General features: G+C 52.4%; 9 protein-coding genes across 9 annotated transcripts; 3 read left to right on the forward strand and 6 right to left on the reverse strand.

Annotated features, from left to right (window-relative positions):
- Window positions 1-342: 342 nt before the first annotated feature.
- Window positions 343-2,457, reverse strand: NCS57_00262800 (Exocyst complex component EXO84; the record flags this gene model as incomplete). Its single annotated transcript, XM_053052653.1, has 3 exons — window positions 343-697; window positions 749-2,220; window positions 2,275-2,457. 3 exons carry the CDS (start codon window positions 2,455-2,457, stop codon window positions 343-345), a joined length of 2,010 nt encoding a protein of 669 aa, XP_052917899.1.
- A 680-nt stretch (window positions 2,458-3,137) lies between these two features.
- On the forward strand, window positions 3,138-3,879 carry NCS57_00262900 (Mitochondrial import receptor subunit tom20; the record flags this gene model as incomplete). The annotated part of the gene is made up of 4 exons (XM_053052654.1): window positions 3,138-3,198; window positions 3,310-3,555; window positions 3,609-3,709; window positions 3,763-3,879. The coding sequence occupies 4 exons, from the start codon at window positions 3,138-3,140 to the stop codon at window positions 3,877-3,879; spliced, it is 525 nt and encodes a 174-aa protein (XP_052917900.1).
- A 317-nt stretch (window positions 3,880-4,196) lies between these two features.
- Window positions 4,197-6,571, reverse strand: NCS57_00263000 (TRNA 4-demethylwyosine synthase; the record flags this gene model as incomplete). The annotated part of the gene is made up of 2 exons (XM_053052655.1): window positions 4,197-6,463; window positions 6,520-6,571. The coding sequence occupies 2 exons, from the start codon at window positions 6,569-6,571 to the stop codon at window positions 4,197-4,199; spliced, it is 2,319 nt and encodes a 772-aa protein (XP_052917901.1).
- A 461-nt stretch (window positions 6,572-7,032) lies between these two features.
- Window positions 7,033-8,426, reverse strand: NCS57_00263100 (uncharacterized protein; the record flags this gene model as incomplete). The annotated part of the gene is made up of 4 exons (XM_053052656.1): window positions 7,033-7,179; window positions 7,230-7,945; window positions 7,997-8,235; window positions 8,290-8,426. 4 exons carry the CDS (start codon window positions 8,424-8,426, stop codon window positions 7,033-7,035), a joined length of 1,239 nt encoding a protein of 412 aa, XP_052917902.1.
- A 749-nt stretch (window positions 8,427-9,175) lies between these two features.
- Window positions 9,176-10,190, forward strand: NCS57_00263200 (Cysteine dioxygenase; the record flags this gene model as incomplete). The annotated part of the gene is made up of 3 exons (XM_053052657.1): window positions 9,176-9,700; window positions 9,757-10,009; window positions 10,069-10,190. The coding sequence occupies 3 exons, from the start codon at window positions 9,176-9,178 to the stop codon at window positions 10,188-10,190; spliced, it is 900 nt and encodes a 299-aa protein (XP_052917903.1).
- A 1,814-nt stretch (window positions 10,191-12,004) lies between these two features.
- Window positions 12,005-13,118, forward strand: NCS57_00263300 (Glycoside hydrolase family 43; the record flags this gene model as incomplete). Its single annotated transcript, XM_053052658.1, has 3 exons — window positions 12,005-12,299; window positions 12,353-12,470; window positions 12,524-13,118. The coding sequence occupies 3 exons, from the start codon at window positions 12,005-12,007 to the stop codon at window positions 13,116-13,118; spliced, it is 1,008 nt and encodes a 335-aa protein (XP_052917904.1).
- A 166-nt stretch (window positions 13,119-13,284) lies between these two features.
- Window positions 13,285-14,010, reverse strand: NCS57_00263400 (N-acetyltransferase domain-containing protein; the record flags this gene model as incomplete). Its single annotated transcript, XM_053052659.1, has 1 exon — window positions 13,285-14,010. The coding sequence occupies one exon, from the start codon at window positions 14,008-14,010 to the stop codon at window positions 13,285-13,287; it is 726 nt and encodes a 241-aa protein (XP_052917905.1).
- Window positions 14,011-14,447: 437 nt separating this feature from the next.
- Window positions 14,448-15,355, reverse strand: NCS57_00263500 (uncharacterized protein; the record flags this gene model as incomplete). The annotated part of the gene is made up of 4 exons (XM_053052660.1): window positions 14,448-14,724; window positions 14,777-14,936; window positions 15,004-15,199; window positions 15,260-15,355. 4 exons carry the CDS (start codon window positions 15,353-15,355, stop codon window positions 14,448-14,450), a joined length of 729 nt encoding a protein of 242 aa, XP_052917906.1.
- Window positions 15,356-17,473: 2,118 nt separating this feature from the next.
- On the reverse strand, window positions 17,474-18,741 carry NCS57_00263600 (uncharacterized protein; the record flags this gene model as incomplete). Its single annotated transcript, XM_053052661.1, has 2 exons — window positions 17,474-18,514; window positions 18,559-18,741. 2 exons carry the CDS (start codon window positions 18,739-18,741, stop codon window positions 17,474-17,476), a joined length of 1,224 nt encoding a protein of 407 aa, XP_052917907.1.
- Window positions 18,742-19,366: the final 625 nt, after the last annotated feature.

Genomic DNA, 19,366 nt, shown 5'->3' on the forward strand with positions numbered 1-19,366 from the left:
GTAGACAAACCACAGTCATGAGATGAAATGATAAACCTCTTTTTGCTTTTATCAACGCCCATCAATTCCTTCTTTTCCCGCAAACACTCCCTCCATGATCATATCATCTACAAGGCCTAGCCCAAGGCGGATGTGGCTTCACCATCTTACATACCAAGCAACCACCTCGACGTCAAAGCCCACGAACAACTCAACTATAAACAGGTTTCTCACAAAAGCAAAAAAAAGAAGACAATCATCGCGGCTCTCCAGTTCCAGCCCGGATTCGCACCATAAACGCCATGTATTATGCTGACAAGGTAACCAAAATGTTCCCAGCATCAGCAAGCACATTCAACTTCCTCACGACAACCCCAGTCCGATAGGCGCCTCCTCTTCCACTGGACCGCTGCTCTGCAGGTCCCGTCCCACCAGGTTGACAAAGTCCAAACCGACTTCTGACAGCTTCTTGGCGTGCTCCTTGGCCCTGTCCATGCACTGCGTCCAAACTGCTCCCCCAGGCTCCGTGCTACTAAGCTGCCGTGCTAGGATCACGTTGAACGCTTCCACCTCCTCCTTGGACCACTTGACACACACACTCATCATGGGAGGAGGAAAGCAGGACTGGAAGCACTGCACCGTGTTGTGGATAATGGTGAAATACACAAACGAGAGCTCCCAGATATAGAGGTGGAGGTCTCCCTGAAAGATGCATTGCCTGAGCTTCGTTAGCTTGTCTTCCTCACGTTATTTCATATTCTCAACTCACCTCGATCGCTTGTGAATCGTGTCTGTCCTCGCTGCCAGGTATGACTCCCTAGCACTGTCTTCAAACCCAAGTCTGGTCAGCCAGCTGACGTTGCGCCGCGTCTTGGCATTGTTGTCGTGCGTCATTTCAAGCTCACGAACAATCATGCTAGCCAATTTTGCGCATCGCTCGCCGACTTTAAAGTTGATGAAATCCTGAGCGATGGCGTTGTTCTTGAGCCCTCGAGCAATTGCCTTGAGCTTCTCGACGCGGACAACAGCCACCTCGAACCTCTGCATCGCAACATCGATATCGAGGTCGTCCATCTCACTCTCGACCCAGCGTAGGTTGTGCTGCTTGCCGTCCACCTCAATGAGCATGTCCTTGATATCGGACAGAGTCGCCAGGAGCTCAGTCTTTTGAAGGAGACCGGGATCTCGAGAGGCAAAATAGTTTATCGTCTCACGTGCCTTGTTGTTGGCCTCCATCTCAGATCGAAGACCCTTGCGAAGCTGCTCAACTGCTTTGCGCACGTTGAGGAGTAGCTGCTTCTTCTCGGGGTCCTGAGGTTTCTCCGTCCGATAGATGAAAGATTCCTGTCCGACTCCTCGCACCATGATGGCATCAGCCAGCTTGTTGCGCCCTCCAGACTCTGCAGTACTCGTCATGTCCACCACCTCGACATCCAGGAGCGGCCAGCAGCGGTCCGCCACCATCTTCATCATCGGCCCTCGCGCGTCGGAATTCGACGCATCAGTCTTTCGCTTCTTACGCGATGCTATGAGCAGGTGATCGTTGAGCAGAAAGATCTGCATCGCCCGGCGTGACTTGTACGTGGCATTGTCCAGCTCGATCCAAGGTCCTGCGTTCTGGACAACATGACGTCCTGCCGCGTTAGGGAGGAACTTTTGCGATCCTTCCACGCCCTTGAATAGTGCTTGCATCTGTGTGTTCCAGAGAGCGCTTCTGTCTGCGACGGAGCTTCGTCTGTCCCTCTTGCTGAGCGTGAGGTCCCCAGACATGTTGGAGTCGTCGCCCTTTGCGGCGGCTGCCCTCATTGCCGTCGTATTCACCTTGAGCTCCGACATGAAGTTCTTTAGATTTCTCATCTCGCTCTTGAGCTTCTCCGCCTCCTTGCTAATCTTGATGAACTGTGTCCTGTTCTGCATGACGCTCTGCTGCAGGTCTGTTCCCACACGAACTTTGACCTTGCGGAGCGAGTCCTCGAACTCGCGGATCTGATCCTCGGTCGCATCGCTCAGGACGGCCGCGACGTATTGATCCGGAGTCAGGTCTGGGTCTCGCAGTGCCTTCATGTCCACGACGGGGGCAGCTCCGGCTCGTGAGGGGGGCGGTCGGGCAGCGGCATGGTCTCTGGGCTCGTAGTTACCCAAAGAGGGCGCTGGCGGCATCGGGGGAGCACCGGCATTGTAATTGTTGGCAGGTAGAGCATTGAACCGTGTCGAGTATCGTCGCTTTACAAGATCCGAGGTCTAGGCAGAATATTGTGAGCATGTTGGGCTATGAGGGTTTCAGGCAGAGCACACCTTTGTACCAGCCACTGGAGGTGGACGCGGTCGAGGTCGAGGGGCAGCCTCGTTAACTGGCGGCAGTTTGGCTGAGCCATCCTGAAGAATAGGACTCGAGATCTGTCTGGGGGCGCTGATGGTCGGGCGCTTCTTCCTCTTGCCGCTGCGGAGCGAGTATATCTTGCTGCGCTCCTCCGACATGCTGGGCGAGGTACGACGTGAGGTGTTGGATCAGGCAAGGCGCGCGGGAAACGGCAACGACGTTGGAACTGGAGGGTTTAAAAGAAGCACAATATGGCACCGAGTCGCGTGTTACAATGGGTACGAGGTGTCATTCGAGTTCAAAAAAGGCATGTCTGGCTATGACGCCAGCCGAGCTCTCTGTTCTCATTGAAGGTACGTACGTGTAATCGTCGAGCTCTCTACCTGTCGGTATTGAAGCACAGGCCTGGCCGTGTCAGGAGGTGGGGGTACGTACCCAGCCTCTCTCAGCCGCGCGCCTCCCGTCAGTGATGGGGCCTGAGCTCCAAGCCTCCACTGTCAGTGGTTCCGAGGGGAAGAGCTCCAAGGCTGCGCTGGGGTCGTCCAGAAAAGGACTAGCGCCATCATGTGCTTCCGGGCAGTTCAGTTTGGCCCATCCCATGGCCTGCTAAAAAATTGGTTTCCCAATCGCGACGCCTCCAAAGCTGCCGCTCTCGCTCGACTTCTTGGACAACCCTACCAGCACCATTTGGACGACGTAATCGCTCCTCCGTCTCCGACCTCGCCGCAGACATCGCCGTCTTGTCCTGCCTCCCGGATCTCAGCATTGCCGTCTGATCTTGGGGTTTACTCGGCTTCGCCCTAGTGTCCCGCCCGCCACATCAAATCAATTGCCCGTCATGGTCCAAGTCTCAACTGTGGTGACGGCATCTGTCGTAACCGCCGCCGCCGCCATCGTTGGTAAGCCTGCACCGATCATGCCTCGGACGACCGTACAATGTCGAGGCTGCGATCCGATTGAGCCCGAGGAGAGCTGTATTGGCTAACTCGGACTTTGCCCCTCTCAACTAGGTTATGCCGCATACTTTGACTATCAGCGTCGAAACCAGGCCGAGTTCCGCCGGAACCTGAGGAGGAACGAGCGTAAGCAGGCCCGCGCTGCCAAGGAGGAGGCCGAGGCTTCGACCCAGCAACAACGCAAGAACATCCGCGCCAGGGTTGAGGAGGCCAAGGAGGAGGGCTTCCCTACCGGTGTGGAGGAGCGGGAGGCCTTCTTCAACGAGCAGGTCATGGCCGGAGAGATGCTCAGCCAAGATCGTACGAGCTGCCCTCGAATTGACTGTCTGCAACTTGCTAACCTGCGTCTGTAGCTTCCAAGGCTCTTGAGTCTGCTCTGGCTTTCTACAAGGGTCTCAAGGTCTATCCCGCGCCTGGAGACCTGATCCGCATCTATGACAGCACTGTCCCCAAGGTAAGCCTGATAACCACCTCTGTTCAACTCGTATAATTCTGACACCCGTGAAGCCCATATTAGATATTCTGGCCGAGATGATCGCTTATGACTCGACGCTCGACATCCGGACGCCCGCTGCTCCTGCTGGCATCAACCTTGCCGACATTCCCAACGTTGGCCTCGACTAAGAGTCTGAGACAAGATAATCTTGAAAACTACTTACCCCCCAAAAACCTCGCGGTGCTCACTACTCACTCTCCGAGCTCCACCAAAATCTGAATGGAGACCTGACGGCCTTCGATGTACCATAGTTCCGCTCTTCCAGCTTCCATAGAGCTTTGTGTAAACAGGTGTACGTTGAAACGAATGGGCTTGGGAACGGCAATGCTGGCAGCGTTTCCGTCACACATGAAGTTTAATCCTTTTTTTTATTCCTTGATATTCTCCATCTCGTGCAGTAGCTGTGGGCTTCTCGGCCGTGGTGCCATACTAAAGCCACTCCCACCTATGACGCTTCAATCTTACGCCCTTTTCTATCTACTCTGTCGTCCCGAGGATCAAAGCCACCATTACCCCAGTTAGACCAGTCAGGGTTTGGCTCTGGGTCCATATAATCCTCGGGCGTCCAGTCACCATCGGGACCACGCTCCTCCAATAGGTCAAAGAACTTTTTGTAGTCGATGCGAGTGTGCCACTTGCCATTGACGTTGAACCTGTCGCTGGCCAGCAGGATGCAGCAGCTGTGGGCATGCTCAGCCGCGATACCGTAGTTGAGGCCCTTCTCCTTAAGTCTCTTCTCCAGGGCCTTGACAAACTCGCATACTTCCCAGTAAAAGGGCACATTGGACATGCTCAGTCCAGCATTGGAGGAAGTTGATGTACCACAGTATGTGACACCCTTGACCTCAACAAAGCAAGGGAGACCCTTTTCCACGAGCCGAGCGTAGCCCTCGGCCTCTTCCTCCACGTTGAAGCCCTTGACAAGCGTTAACCGGAAGACGGTTCTGTGGCGGAAACGCTTCTCGCGAAGGATCTCCAAGCAGCGCTGGAATCTCTCCCAAAAGTCTCGGTGTAGAGGCCGGTCAATCTTTCGCAGAGACTCCTTGTCGGCGGCGTCGATGGACACGTACAGCTGGGTCACCGCCTTTAGGGCCGCCAACTGGTCAGGGTGCTGAGCGTTGCAGACGAGGAACGACGAGATGCGCTCCGCGTGCAGCATGCCGAGGAACTCGTTGATGTGGGGGTAAAAGATGGGCTCGCCAACAAGTGACAGCGCGCAATGCCTGATCTGCATGGCTTCGGCGAAGCGCTCGGCTCGGACACCGGGCATGCCACGTAACATCTTGATCTTCTTGTAGTGGTTGGTCTTGACGCCTTCAAAGATCATGTCCGGGGGGTCGACGACCCATCGCCAGGTGGTTCCAACGGGGTTTGTGCCGTGGCGCCAGCAGAAAACGCACTTGTTGGAGCAAGAGAGAGAGGGAGTGGTTTCCATACACTGGTGCGAGTTGATGCCGTAGAATGAGAACTTGTAGCATGATCCTCGGCCACGGAGGGCCGACTTTGTCCATCGGCAGGTCTTGACTCCAGAGTGGGATCCCACGATTGCGTAACCTTGCTTCGTGAGAGCGGCGTATGTGGGCGAGTTCTTGGCAACCATTTCTTTCGGTCCTTGAGGTACCATCTTCTTTGTGGAGCTGTATGTGGTGAAGTCGACGGCAAGGGGGGCCTTTTGAACCATTGAACCATCATCCTTTCGAATCATGCGTCCCAGGTCCTCGACATCATCCAGGGGTCTCCCATTCTTCTTGGCGTCGCTGGTGTCGTCGTCCTCGAACAAGACCTCGCCGTCATCCTCATCTTCGGCGATATCTTCGACATCACTCTCTTCAGCGGCTCCACTGCCTGGAAGACCCTCTCCAAGGTTTCCAGTACGGGCGACATGTTCGATGACTTCCTCAACACCTTTGGTCCATTCTTGTAGTCGTTCCTCGTGGTCACTCTTCATGTCGCCCATGCCGACGGGGTAAGCCCTCTTCCGGCTGGTCAGCTTGGCCATCCACTTGTCAACCTCCTTTGCCTGGAAACAGAAGCCTTCTCCCTCTGTGGGCCAGTTCTCCTTGTCGCCGAAGCCAAATACAGAGTAACCTAGTAGACCAGAGAGGGGCGCAGTATCAATTCGGAAGTCGTGGTGAGTCTCTTGTAGGTGCTCGAGGAAGGTATCGTTGATGGTATCGATGTTGTAGCTGGGAATGAGGAACGTGTAGAAGTAGTCGACATCTCCATGCATCTTGGGAGGGGCAATGAAATAGTCGTCAAAGTCGATCTCGGTGAGATCCTTGAGCTCGGGCTTGAGGAATTGGCGGCCAGATTGCTTGGCAAGTTCATCTTGTTTGGCTTCCAACTCTTTCAGATACGCCTGCGCAATCTTGTCCGTCTTGGTGGTGATGGACGAGAAAAAGACGAGGACCACGATAGGTCGCGTAAGATCTTTTTCTTGCTCATTCTTCTTGGACGGCTTCCTGGCTATTCCGCCCTTGATTCTTCGAGGCCCTTGGGGTTTGACATCCTTCTTTTCATCGATCGTCTCGACGGCGGGGGTCTTGGTTTCGACAACTGCCTTGGGCTTGGGAGGCTCCTTGTAAGCCTCAGCCAAGGCAACCAGTTCCGTCTTTCGGCCAATGAAGGTTAGATAGATTCGAAGAGTACCGAGGACGACGAGAGCGGCGACGAGAATGGGAGTTCGGTGGATGTGCCAGACATCGACCAAGTCTGTATTTCGAGTCAGCAACCATGTGCGCGACCCAGTGGAACGCATCAAATCTTACCTTCAACAAAAGAGTCGAGCCGCGAGGGCGCCGAATAATTTGCCCAATCCATCCTGAAGATCTGCCTGCCGCGATCAAGCTGCGAGGCCTTCTAACTCTTCAAGTTCGAGTCGGAGGAAGGTTTGTGAAGCAATGACAATTGCCGTAAACCTTCCTTCTGGGGAAAAAGCCATTTTGCCCCGCCCCAGGAGAATTTTGGTGGGGACCCTGGGCTATCGTCATTGTGCATCGCCAATCGGGTGGCTGCGATTTGATGGAGAAGCTGCTGACAGGAACAAGGATAGGGCTTCAAGACTTTGATCAAACATGTGCACTATTATCAATAATACAATTACATAAATATTCTGCATTTTTTGAACATGTAATTAATCATCTATATATGCAATTATTTTAGAAGAAGATGCTGTTGTCGGCTGTTAAAGTTGACAATGAGTACGAATCACTTGCTAAAGAGGTGAGCAAAGCAAGACTTAGAAAACACGCGCAGGCATCAAAAATCGAATAAAGAGCCTCCTAGACTCTTCTGTCCGATCCTGCAGCCTGCGACTTGTCTCGAAGATCCTTAAGGCATGGCGCATGGAACATCTCGCCAGTAATGACCAGCTTCAGTGTCCTCGTCGCCACAACTATCCACAACAAGACAACCGACAGAGAGATGATCTATAGTTCAGTTAGCACCAACTTCAACTACAAGAGTCAAATGTTCATACCATTGTAGAAACCTTGAAAAAGTCGCTGTCGAGGTTCTGTGCAAGCGCACTCGTGCAAGTCGCCAGCACACCCAGCGGGAATGTAAATCCCCACCACCCCATGTTGAAGGGAAAGTTTTGCATCGTGATGATGCTGATGAGTGCGAAGGACAGCCAGACCAGGGCGAATCCCCACATCATGATGGCCAGAAACACACCCAAGACATACAGCATTTCACCGGCGCGGGCCGAAATTGTGGTGAATGCAGTGCTCTCCGGGATCAACTGCATGGCCACTTTTCCGAGTTGCTGGATGCCATAGCCTCCCTGACCAAGAGGACCGATGGGGAGGAAGACCGAGACAATGACTTCCTTGGGAGGGATTGAGTGGATGGTAAGTCGGTGGAAGTACAAAGCCAAGACACAGGCCGAGAATGACTCGCCAATTCCCCAAAGAACGTATGAGGTGATGACCGTGGTCAGAGCGTGGTGACGGTTGGGAAGCACCTCGGCAACAATACCTCCCGTTGCAGCCGCGACCACAGCTGGCACGATGGGGAGCAACAGAGCGGCCGTGATGTTCTGAAGGCCAGGTCGATGGCGATGCATCACGATGAAGGGCATGCTAATGCAAGTACCGATAGACAGCCAGACATCAACCCACCAGAAGGCCCAGGCGAGGTAGATGACCCAGTCTCCCCAGGGCCTACAGCAGAACACCATCATGTTGATGATGGCTTATCCAGTGTCAGCGTATTTCTCCGTAATAACAGTAAGATCTAACTCACTTGCAAAGCCCATGGGCATACAGCCCAAGAAGAGGGACTGGGCGGGATGAGATACCATGGCCCCCCAGATCTCAGGGTATAGCGTATATCGGGCGATGGAGATACCCATAAAGACTGTAAAGAGAAGGACATTGAGTCCAAAAAAGACATACGAAATGTACTGCAGCCATATCGCATTGTAGGGGAGATTATGGAGGAGGATGGACACGATGCCCGTCCCCATGTTGACCGCAAACCATCTTGAATGCCGTTGTTAGAGGCTTACACTGGATCAGATGATGATAAACACTTACGATGGAGTAAAGTTTCGTACAACTCTTCGCCAACCAGTATTCTCCTTACAAGGCAGAGTCGACTCGCATGGCCTCGGGGCAGAGCCGTTACACGCAGCCTGCCCGTTGGAACACTGAGTCGACGAGACGTCAGACATGATGAAGCGTTGCACCGCCTGCTCACTCGCTGGTGAGAATGTGACGTGAGTCGCCGATCGGGGGCGCGAAGCGGAAGCTAAGATTGAGAGGCGTACAAGGGTCTCTCAGTCGGCGATTGAAAGTGAGACCGGGGTTTGGGTAATGAAAAAGAAAAGTTCTCTGTAAAATGGAGTCTTCTCGGTGCCTCTTTTCGCGTTCAGCCCGTCGTTTATTGCCAAAGGAAGCAGTTTTTATACAAAGGAAAAACGGAGCAGGCGGCGAAAACAACTTTTGCCTTGGAACGCCATGTGGACATGGTTCGCGGGTTTCCATGTGTCAATTTCGGCACCCGACAACCGGTCTAAACCCAAACATGAACCCACTGAGTCCCCGGTCCCTCCGACATAGGCGTACAGAGGGCGGATAGCGGGTATTTCGCCATATTCTAGACTTGCAAAGAGTGGGAAAAACTGTCAACTTTTCTAACCGCAAGCAATTGCTCGTAGATGGAAACTCTCCGTATGGCCCCAGCTACCATCGTCATCTGTGGCAACTCGTCCTCGCACCCCTGAATCCTTCCTGTCCCGTCCGGCAGCAGCGCTCGCTTGTCCGCCCTGTACCAAAAAGGTAGCGCCCACTCAGATACCACGGAATACCAGCAAGATACCACAGCCCTACCTAGCGTCGCCGCGTCCAACCACAATCGCCAGGCGAGCTCACCGGACCAAGTCTGGGTCGCCGATACAGCCCGTGTGGCATTTGAGCAATCATGTCGGTAACCGTTCGCGACCCACAGCCAAACGTCGGTGATACTATCGCCCGGATGCTGAGAGCCGGATCTGACCGATGGGAGCCAAGGAAGGAGAGGCCACACACGTCGTTGTCCCCCGCCCCGTGTTCCCAAGAAGCCGTGTTGTCCCTTTCCCTTCAGATACCGCCCTTCAATCCTAGAACGAGATCCGATCCTAGAGCATCATCATCAACCCTCAACAGTATAGCAACCATGGCCATCGGCATCCTTTCAACCTCGAGTGCCCTGAGCACCGGTCCTATCGACGTCCCTAATGTTGGCCCGTTCCAGCAGAACCGTTTCGAGGAACTCGTGCAGCGCCTCAAAGAGGCTCTCGGCCCGTCGTCGGGTCTGACGTGTGATGATGTTGATGTCGACTTCCTGACTCGTCTCATGCAAGACTATGATGGCTCCGATATGGAGTGGTCCCGATATGCTTTTGGCGACCACACTAGGGGCTACACCCGTAACCTCGTCGACGAAGGTAACGGCAAGAGCAACCTGGTGAGTCTTTTTCGGTCAACTAGACCTAGCCCAGCAGTGACTGATGCCTTGCACAGCTTGTCCTTGTATGGTCTCCTGGAAAGGGGAGCCCTATCCACGACCACGGCAGAGCCCACTGCCTCATGAAGATCCTCAAGGGCAACCTGACCGAGACACGCTATGCCTTTCCTAACGAGGACGAACAAGAGAAACCGATGGAGGTCATCTCCGAAAAGACATATAAGGAAAACGCTGTCGCCTATATGGCCGACGAGCTAGGACTCCACAGAGTGTCCAATAGGGGCAGCGACTTTGCTGTCTCATTGCACTGTAAACTCCCCCCTCAGCCCACGACACTTGTCGCAGTTAACTGACCTGCAACTCTGCAGTGTACACTCCGCCCAATGTAGCAAAGAAGGGATGCCACATTTTTGACGAGAAGACGGGGCGTAGGAGCCACGTGCCGGGTTGTCACTACTACTCGGCGTACGGGCGGCTGCTCAAGGAGTAGTCAACAACAGGCGCGGCTTCAACAGCCAAGGCCTTGATGAGAAATGACCCCCGTGTGATTAGCGAAGAAAGCAATGAGTTTGGTTCCCGGTTCCTTTCGTATTTGTTGCCGTTGGTATGGCCAGATTGGTAGATAGAGCAAGCGAGAGGGAGGAGTCCGTTTTTGTATGTCGGCAGCACAATATTAGCACATAATGAACCGCTCTGATTCATAAAAAAGACCCGCAGCTGGTGCAGAGGCGTTGAAGAGGGAGGATGAAGGAGGAAAGCTGGTCGTTTGCTGGTCGTCTTCCTCTTGATCAGGCCCTCATCGCCATCAAGCACGCAATTCAGGCTATGCCCTATTTGGGGATGGGTGCGGGAAGCACTGTGAAGCACTGTGCATGTCGCGATACCGAGCCGTCCCGAGTCCCGTTGATGACGGGGAATAGGAGACTGAAATGGGCAGAAAGAAGGCGTGAAAAGGTCACTCAAGTCTAGGAGGTGTAAGTACATTGTATTTGATGTCTTCTTTACTCAAATACTATGTTGTTGAGGCAGAGAATTGGAGATATGTCTCTCCGAGAGCCGGGTGTCCCAGCCGGCTTGATCGCGCAATTCATTGCCCAAGCCCACACGAGTCAAGGGTGCTTGGCCTTGGGTCGGCTTCTGACACTGCCTCTCGAATATTATTTTCTTGGGAACTGTTCTTCAAGGAAACCGGGGAAGTCATTCGGGTTCCTCGCTAACGTGATCTGCGCGTTCTACGAGAAGCGCCATCCAGACTGTTCCTTGGCTGTCAGGATTTTGCAACTATGCACTGACAATCGCTCTGGCCGATGTACAAGGAAGGTCCTTGACTTGTTGAGTGTCTCCCACTATCTGTGGTTTCTGCTGATTGGCTCGTTGGTCCTGGCCTATGTTGTTTCTCGACTTAATGGACACTGTTACTAGTTTATCTTTACACAGAACTGTCCCTAGGTTTCAAGAACATGTCCCTTCTTAACCCATATTGCTTTTTTACCATGTCTTCTTTGCGACACTGTATTTCTAGTCATACGAAGCGATATGGAGGCGTCAATGAAAGGAACACTCTGTCACCAGTGATGCAGGCATCTCCTACCTGTGCAAAGTGAATGCACCCAGAGCACATGGAACATTCGGCCAGGCCAGTACTTGGATCCAGATGATGCGATCCAATCACTTGACGTCAGACACTTGGCACAAGAGACAAATCTGCAGTCTCTGAGGTCATTCGCAATGGTAGACCGAATACGTGCACCGTGGCCTGTTTAACCCCTCATTCACTTATGCGCCATCCGTTCACTGGAGCGCTTCGGCGGGAGCATGGGTGCGCGAAGCTAGGTCCTCCTCGGATCGGCGTCCGAAACGTGGATGCCGATTTCTCATTGAGGGGAAATTGCGGGAGTAAAAACATGGTTTGCATGGAACCCCGGGTTGAACTTGTGGAGAGAGGCCCGTCCCCGCACTCTCGGGAGATCTTTCACATGGAAGACTCGGTGAAGCTTGTTTGACGGCCTTGTTAGACTGGGGGCCATGGTTGGAGGGCAGTGCTTAGGCATAGTCGGGTGACTCTTAGTCTATATGTGATGTAGTTTAGTATCCCGGAGGTCATTGCACCGAGATCATCCCGATGAGGCAACTCGGCCGCTTGTTGTTTAACATAGACGACGCAGGAGGGCAGGTTTGACTGGCGTGCTTGGCTCTGGCGGTTGCTTATATAGAACCCGTTCTCGTCACTGAGGCCAGGCTGCCCATTCCTTTATGTTGATCGTTTCCCTTCTCTGGCTCAACTTGTAAGCCAAGATATAAAAGATGAGATTTCTATCATTCTTGGCTGCTGCGACCTCGGCTGCTCTCGTCGACGCTCGTGCCGTCAACGACCTGAGTGCTCGTCAGGACTCCAGCTATGTCGGATATCTCATCTCGACATTCAGTGACCCCACTCCTCAGGTTCAGTGGCATCTTTCCGATGGCGACAGTGCATCGAGCTTCAAGTTCTTGAATGGCGGAAAACCTGTCTTGACCTCGAACGTGGGCACCAAGGGGGTGAGAGACATTTTCCTCACCACCAACGCTGCTCGGTCCGAGTACTTTATCATTGCAACAGGTGAGGGGTGAAATCGGCCCTTGATATTAGAGCACGTGCTGACACCATGATAGACCTTGATATCAATGCAGAGGGCTTCAACTGGGACTGGGCTACTCGGCATGGTAGCCGTGGTCTGGTCGTGTGGTCCTCGAAGGATTTGGTGAACTGGACCAAGCCTTCATTGAGGATGTAAGTTTACGGAATGTCTAGCCTAATGCTCAGTTTGGCTGATTCAGTTACAGTATCGAGACGGAGACCGCTGGCATGGCTTGGGCCCCTTCTGCTGTCTGGGACGACGCTACGAAGCAATACTATGTCTTCTGGGCATCCCGTCATTACAGTTCCTCCGACACCGGTCACACCGGCGTCGCCAACCTTGACCGCATCCGCTATGCCACCACCAAGGACTTTGTCAAGTTTAGCGCACCAAAGGACTACCATGCTCTCCCCGACACTCCCCTCATCGACCAAGAGTTCCAGTACCTAGGCAAGCCAGGCAACTATGTCCGATTCCTCAAGAACGAGACGGTGAACCAGGTCTACCAGGAGATAACCGAGAACGGACTATTTGGAACCTGGACCCGAATCCCTGGATACGTGCGACCCGAGACGCCGCTCGAGGGCCCGGCGTCGTTTGCCGATCTCCGCACGTCTGGGTTGTATCATCTTCTTCTTGATGACTACACGCAATACGTGCCCTTCCAAACTTCCAACATTCTTTCACCCAAGTGGGAGAGGTCTAACCTTCCCAACTTCCCCAAGGGACTGAAGCACGGCTCTGTTACGCCGTTGACCCGAAAGGAATACGACGCCGTTGCTGCCAAGTTCCGTAGCTAAGAGGTTGTATTAGCTGCTTAAATTAAAGCAAAAACCAAGTTCTTGACTGGGAATATCTCAATAGTCCATATGTTGAGCGGTCAGTCATGTACATAAGCTGAAGTATCAAGGTTGAAGACACTTTACGACTTTTGAGAAACCATCCACCGCATGTATTTGAGTGCACCTAAATAATCCGCTCCCATTCCACTTCACTTGGCTCCTTCCAGTACTTTGACTCCTCCAGCTGAACAAATCCAAGCTTCTCAAGAACTCTGCCGCTCCGAGTGTTGGTACGCTGAGTCTCTGCAATAAACTTGGTGACCCCTCTCTCCGCCGCAGCCCAATCCATCACCACCTCTGCCGATCTATTGGCGATGCGCTTACCCCAGTGATTGGGTGAAACACCGTAACGGATCTCGGCCTTGTCCTTCCATGACGAGATGTGGTCGACGTTCCGCCCTTGTCGTACACCGGCATAGCCAACCCACTCTATTTCCTCGAGCGCCAATGATTCTCTGCCAGTATCCAGTACTCGAATTTGCTCATCCTCGGTGAGGCCAGGCACTGAAATATTCCTGGTGACGGCATTGTCTCCCAAAATGCGCTTGTGATCCTGGGGTTCCAATAACCCCACGGCAAAGTCGCCCACGCCTCTGTTTCTCCAATCGTTGTTCACATCCCGAGTTGAGATGATCTCGTAAGTTTCCTCATCGGTCCAGGATCTGGCGGGGAAATGGTCCCCAAAACCCATTTCGCAAAAGGAGGTATTGGCGTGCAGAGAGGTGTAAAAAGCGCGGTAAGATGGTGATGACATGGCAACTGGCGTGGGGACCAAAATCAGGTTCGATTTTATCAAGGCCACGGGGCATTCGATGTCGTTTGTTGAAGCATGTTGAGTTGTAGAGGCCATTTTCGATCAATTGGGGATATGTGTACGGTGGAATAGGAAGTAGATGGGTGTTGGAATTCAAGACAAGATTTGCAGTATCCGCATTCCCTATTAAATGGCCTGCTCTGTAGTTTTATTCGCTTACCAAGCACCTGCACTATCCCTGACAAGGAAAACTGTTTAATCGAACGTTGCAACTTGCCGAATGACTCAATGCCCCAGAACTTTTGACACCTGCCGCTTTTGTATTGCTGACAACCGTGAACCCCATAAAATATCGGATGAAAATGCAGACAATATTGAAATGGATAATTACTACATGAGTGCCTAGTATTTGTGTATGCATGAACGCGGCAAGTCTATAACTAAAATTCACTTTTATATATGGCCTGTTTCCGTTCCATAGTCCAATGCTCGATTGATGGCAACCAGTAAAAGCGCCTCATCTATTAACCACATTAAGCGTCGCAGCCTGCAAGCTTCTTCCTCTCACGTCGAGCCTGAAACCAAGCAGAAGTGTCGCCCATGGGGACACTGAAGGGGAGCACTTCCTGGCAGAGGTAGTAAAGGACGCAGTAGAATCCTAGCAATCCCGCGATGAAACCGAAAACACCAGCTGCCTTCATGAGGGCAGTGCTGGCAGCGGCATTGCCGTCGGCGAGAGAGAAGTAGGAGGAGGCGTCAAAGATTAAGCACAGTTCGATGCTCATAAAGATGCAAATATACACAAGGTTACTATTGATGTCAGCAAAGCCAATGACGACTGGGTAGCATGTCGATCACTTACAGCTGAATTGAAGCAATGAGGAAAAAGAAATTAAAGACGGCCCAGATTAGGACAAAAAATCCGAGTGCGTTGTTGTATTCAGGATTGGAAGCACCTCCATAGGCGTCGATAATGCCCCATGAAGGTATAAGGGTCGCGCCGTAGCCGCCGTAGAAGAGTCCTGGCCAAAGAGATCAACTGAATGCTCACGCCATAATGGAAACTGTGTCTGCTGATGATGGACTTACCGAAAGCTGTAAGAACCGTGAATGTGAATGTGTCTCCTTTGATCATTGCCCACTGCGCAGCAATGAGCAGTCCAACACAGGCCACAAAGCACAAGTTCCCGACAAAGATTGTCTGAAGGGACACGCCCCGGAAGCCCATCATGGACAGCGAAAGTGTGAGTAGTGTAGTAGCAAAACCACCCATAGCTAGAGGAGCCTGCAAGGGGCAACCCTATTAGTTGTTTGCGACACTTGCTCCTGACATGCTTATCCATACCGGGTTTCCGATTCTCTCCCCCAGTGGCCTAGAGTAGGCCTCTGCTGTAATCTGGATGCTCTCATTGTTCTTCGTCGAGGATACCGAGTGGGCCATGGTTGTGTAAGGATCGTCGAATTGACGGAGAGAAGACAAGAGAAGAGACAGAACGACGAGAGAAGAACAGAGCTGCTAGTAAGACACTACAAGTTGCAGAGAGGATAGGAGAAGAATGGGCTCGGGGGAACGAAATAAATCTTGAGAAGTCGCACAGGGCCACAGTCACAGCCGGAGGTGGTTCCCGCCGTCGGCCTGCTCTCGGCCGGCGGCCTACACATAGAGTTACGTAAAGACTGCTTAGTCTCCCGGTTAAGCTTCCAAAACGGCAACGCTAGCCGAAAATGGTCGAGTTTATGGAATTCTAGGGAATTAATTGGGTTGTTAGGACACAGGGAGAGACTGGATGAGCCGCACTAGTGGTCTGCCACGGATCTTGGTGATCTTGGATGAGGATGCCTGAACAAGTCCGTGTGCTTTCCTTTGCAAATAAACTTATTAGAGAAGTTGGGGGTTGCTTCTCATGGTTTGCTCCCATGTTGCATGATGAATTAGTGTTTCTGACCTGATGCTTGGTCTGAAGCATCCCAACCTATCACCAAGTCAAGACCATAAGCTACACCACTGGCTCAACAATGCGGAGTGAATCGGAAGTGAGATGCAATTCCCTTTACAGAGCTTGCAAAACAATAACCCGAACCGGAGCCCCCGCGCTTCTAGTTCCCATCTCGGTCGTCGAGACAAACGCAGGGATCGGGTTTGGCAGCCGAGACCGGCCTTCGGGAGGCTAGGAGGCCCGTTGATTGGACGGGTCAGATTCGAAAGGAGTGGCAACTTGCTGCATTACACCGCTCTCGATCAAATTTTGTCGATTTCCTCACATGTTCGTGATCTAGACCTCTGTTGGGGTGCAATTTTGACTGACAAAGAGAAACTTGGGGTTTGCTGCCAACCCCATACCCACTCTGGTCTAGACGCCCCGGTTCCCGTTGCCCTTCCGGGGTATGGGAATGGGGGGCGCATCCTGTGGAGAAAAGCCGGTGCTCATTCTTTTTGCCCTTTTTGGCTTCGTCGGGTTTTGGTACCGAGATCGGGAGGAATCGGGCACTTGATGACATTATAAAAAGGCCAGAGTGCTCATCTTTGGCTTGAACTTTGCATCTTGGCTCTTAGAGAGTCTCTGAGAGAGACTTTGTAGTATACCTACATAGGTTCACATCGTCGCCAATCACATTCGGCCCCTGGCTCGTGCAACCCAAGCCGCCAAGCTTTCGAGATCCAGCCCTTGCTCGTAAAGCCGCTCCAAGCCGCCTCTCGCAATTGCGCGAGTGACTAATAGTCATGCAGAGCCAACATCCCCTTGGACGATGAAGCCAAAACAGACCCAGTTGGGCATCAGAGCAGCCTGACAGAGATAACATGTCTACTATTGAAGGATAGTGACGGCTTAGGAGTTATGAGCCTGAAGTTGAGGGCCTGGATCTCTAGTGGTTGATAGATATTTAAACTTGTGTCTTGGGCCTGTTTTCGCTCGCCGAGTACTCAACACCAAGTGTCATCTCCAAGACCTTAGCGAGGACAACCGGAACGACAGGTATGATACGGTGTAATGTTGAGTTGAAGTTTCTCTCATAAAAACATCGTTTTGAACAACGATGTTGCTCTTGTGACCCGCTTACTGCGAGAGAACCCTCACCAACAACGAGTATGAGTTCCAAGGCCTTGGCAACGATTGCCGAGCTGGGAATATCGACGATCAGCTTGAAAGAGGGTTTCAAGTCCGCAATGAAACTTGTTTCAAAGACTGACAAAATACCGGCCCTTCCATATTGCCTTAGGCCAGCAATTGGATACCTCCGACTGCATGGTGTGGCCGTTGGTCGAATATGCTGCACATTCTTCAGCTTCATCACCAAAGTAAGCAAATCTTGTTATCGGCTGGGCATATTCGTTTCATTCGAGCATGGTCAGTGTATTTGTGGTACGAGGGCTTGTAGATTGCCATTCATTCATATTAAATTCGTGACCTGGACTACCAGAGTGCCCCTTGATTTAGATTGCCTATTAAGCCCATTCCCCTTTTATTTTCCATGTGAAAAAGCACCAATATCTTTTCTATCAATACAATTACATCTCTTCTTCAACTCTCGTAGCTTGCTACTAGGATTTTATATGCATCTAGTGCCTCCAACTCCGTGCCGAGCCGGGGTCCGACTTTGGCGGTTGTCTATCGCCGCCAGAGATCTCAACATCCACCTGATGATTACGAGGCAAATTCTGTCCTGATATGCTATCCTGCTCGACCTCGCGGGTAATATGTATCATACGGCGGGTCGACTCGTCGTCATCGTTGCTCTCCTTGTCTTGAAAGTGGTTCTCGTTGTCGTCGTTCCTGCTGGTACCACCATTCGAAAGCTTCACGTGGGTTCGTCGACCGGATGTACCGCCGATGGTTACTAGGTTGACGTCGCCAGATCGTCCGGGGGTTTTGTCTTTTGAACCGTACGAGGGGGCGAGGTTGCGGATGAGACGGCGCAGCATGGGCATGGAGCCGGCGATGATACCGAGGTCGCATTCGAGGACTGTAAGCAAGACGATCTTGCCAATCTCGTCTGAAGTATTGTTAGCTCTGTTCCTGATAAGGGGGCGATGAATCGTACAAAATCTTCCAGAAGGTGCAGTATACGCCCAAGTATAGGTGATACGGATAGTGGTGGCCACTGATGCAAAGACACCCAGCGACAAGACGCCCATGGTCATGAGCTTGGTCCTCTTGGGCATCTGGAGGCGGCGGAGCAGAAACATAGGCACCAATGCGGTACTGATATCGGTAAAGATGTTGGAGGCCGAGACAAAGTAGGACACCCTCAGAATGACTGTCTGTCCAGAGGTGCAGTCTCCTGGCTCACCCCATGCCGCCGCGACGGGCTTGCACTGGAAGATGGCCACAGGCCATGAGATCTGCCAGACGATCCAGCTGAAGCCGAAGAGGCCCCATAGGATCTTTGTGTAGATCTTGTTGAGGTCCTTGGCGAGTCGGAGAAGGGTCCAGATGATGCTCGACTTGATGATTGCGCCGTCGAGGACGTAGATGAACTGCCAGATGATGGTCCAAAGACCTATCTTGTACTGCATGCCGACGGTGATGACATCGTCGCGGGATCCGATGCCGCTGTATGCGAGAACAATGACCGAGGCATTGTGCGCAATGTTGAGGATCTGAAGGGTTAGTTGAATTCAAGCCAGAGTTCTTCAAGACTTACCAGGCCAGCAAGCATCAACCAATCTTCGACAGCAAAGGCGTTTAGTGAGATACGGACCCAAAAACGCAGGCCCGCAATGAGGATTGAGAGAATCGTAAAGATGATGGTCACCACCAACAGAACGAGAGCCAAGCCCTCGGGCTGGATGGGCTCATAGACTGTCGTGGTTAGGTCCTTGGCCATGATTACTTCTTGATCCACACCCAAAAAGTACGCACCCAAAAAGAGACAAAAAACTTCTCAAGGGGAATCGACTCCTTCTCTATCTTCTCGAGCGGTCACCCACAGGGATTCGACCCAATGGCAAAGAGTGTAAATCATTACCTGTTTCTTTCTCCAATGTTACTTTCCGCTCGGTGGTGGCGGCGGAACGATGAGTAGTCCTGGACCCAAGATCTTAACGGCCAAGAGTTAAAAACGTTTGAGGCTTATTCCTGTCTGGCCTGGCCGGCACCATTTTGACTGGGGAAAACATGCAGAGGGCTTGCATTGGCGGGCCCAAAGGGGATCCCGAAGAGTCCGCCAGAGGACCCTTGTTGCGCCTCTTTGGGCCACTCGGGCTCAGGTGAATACCCTCATTGGAAATCTTTTGCTCATGGGAAAACCTTGTTACTGGGGGGCTGCAGAGTCTTTCAACCGAGGTATCACGGTCGTTTCGGCGATTCACCGCGAACCCCCAAGGATATGGTATCCCACTCTTTCCCAAGGCATCGTCCTGGTCTGTCTCGCAGTGACCACCAAACGAGTCGGGTACGACACCCACTCGAATCGTCTAGATCCCTGCATGGCCTCGGAGAAAACTCTTCAT

Source organism: Fusarium keratoplasticum, chromosome 2 (genome assembly GCF_025433545.1).
Source record: "Fusarium keratoplasticum isolate Fu6.1 chromosome 2, whole genome shotgun sequence".
In the NCBI taxonomy this organism is placed as follows: Eukaryota; Fungi; Ascomycota; class Sordariomycetes; order Hypocreales; family Nectriaceae; genus Fusarium; species Fusarium keratoplasticum.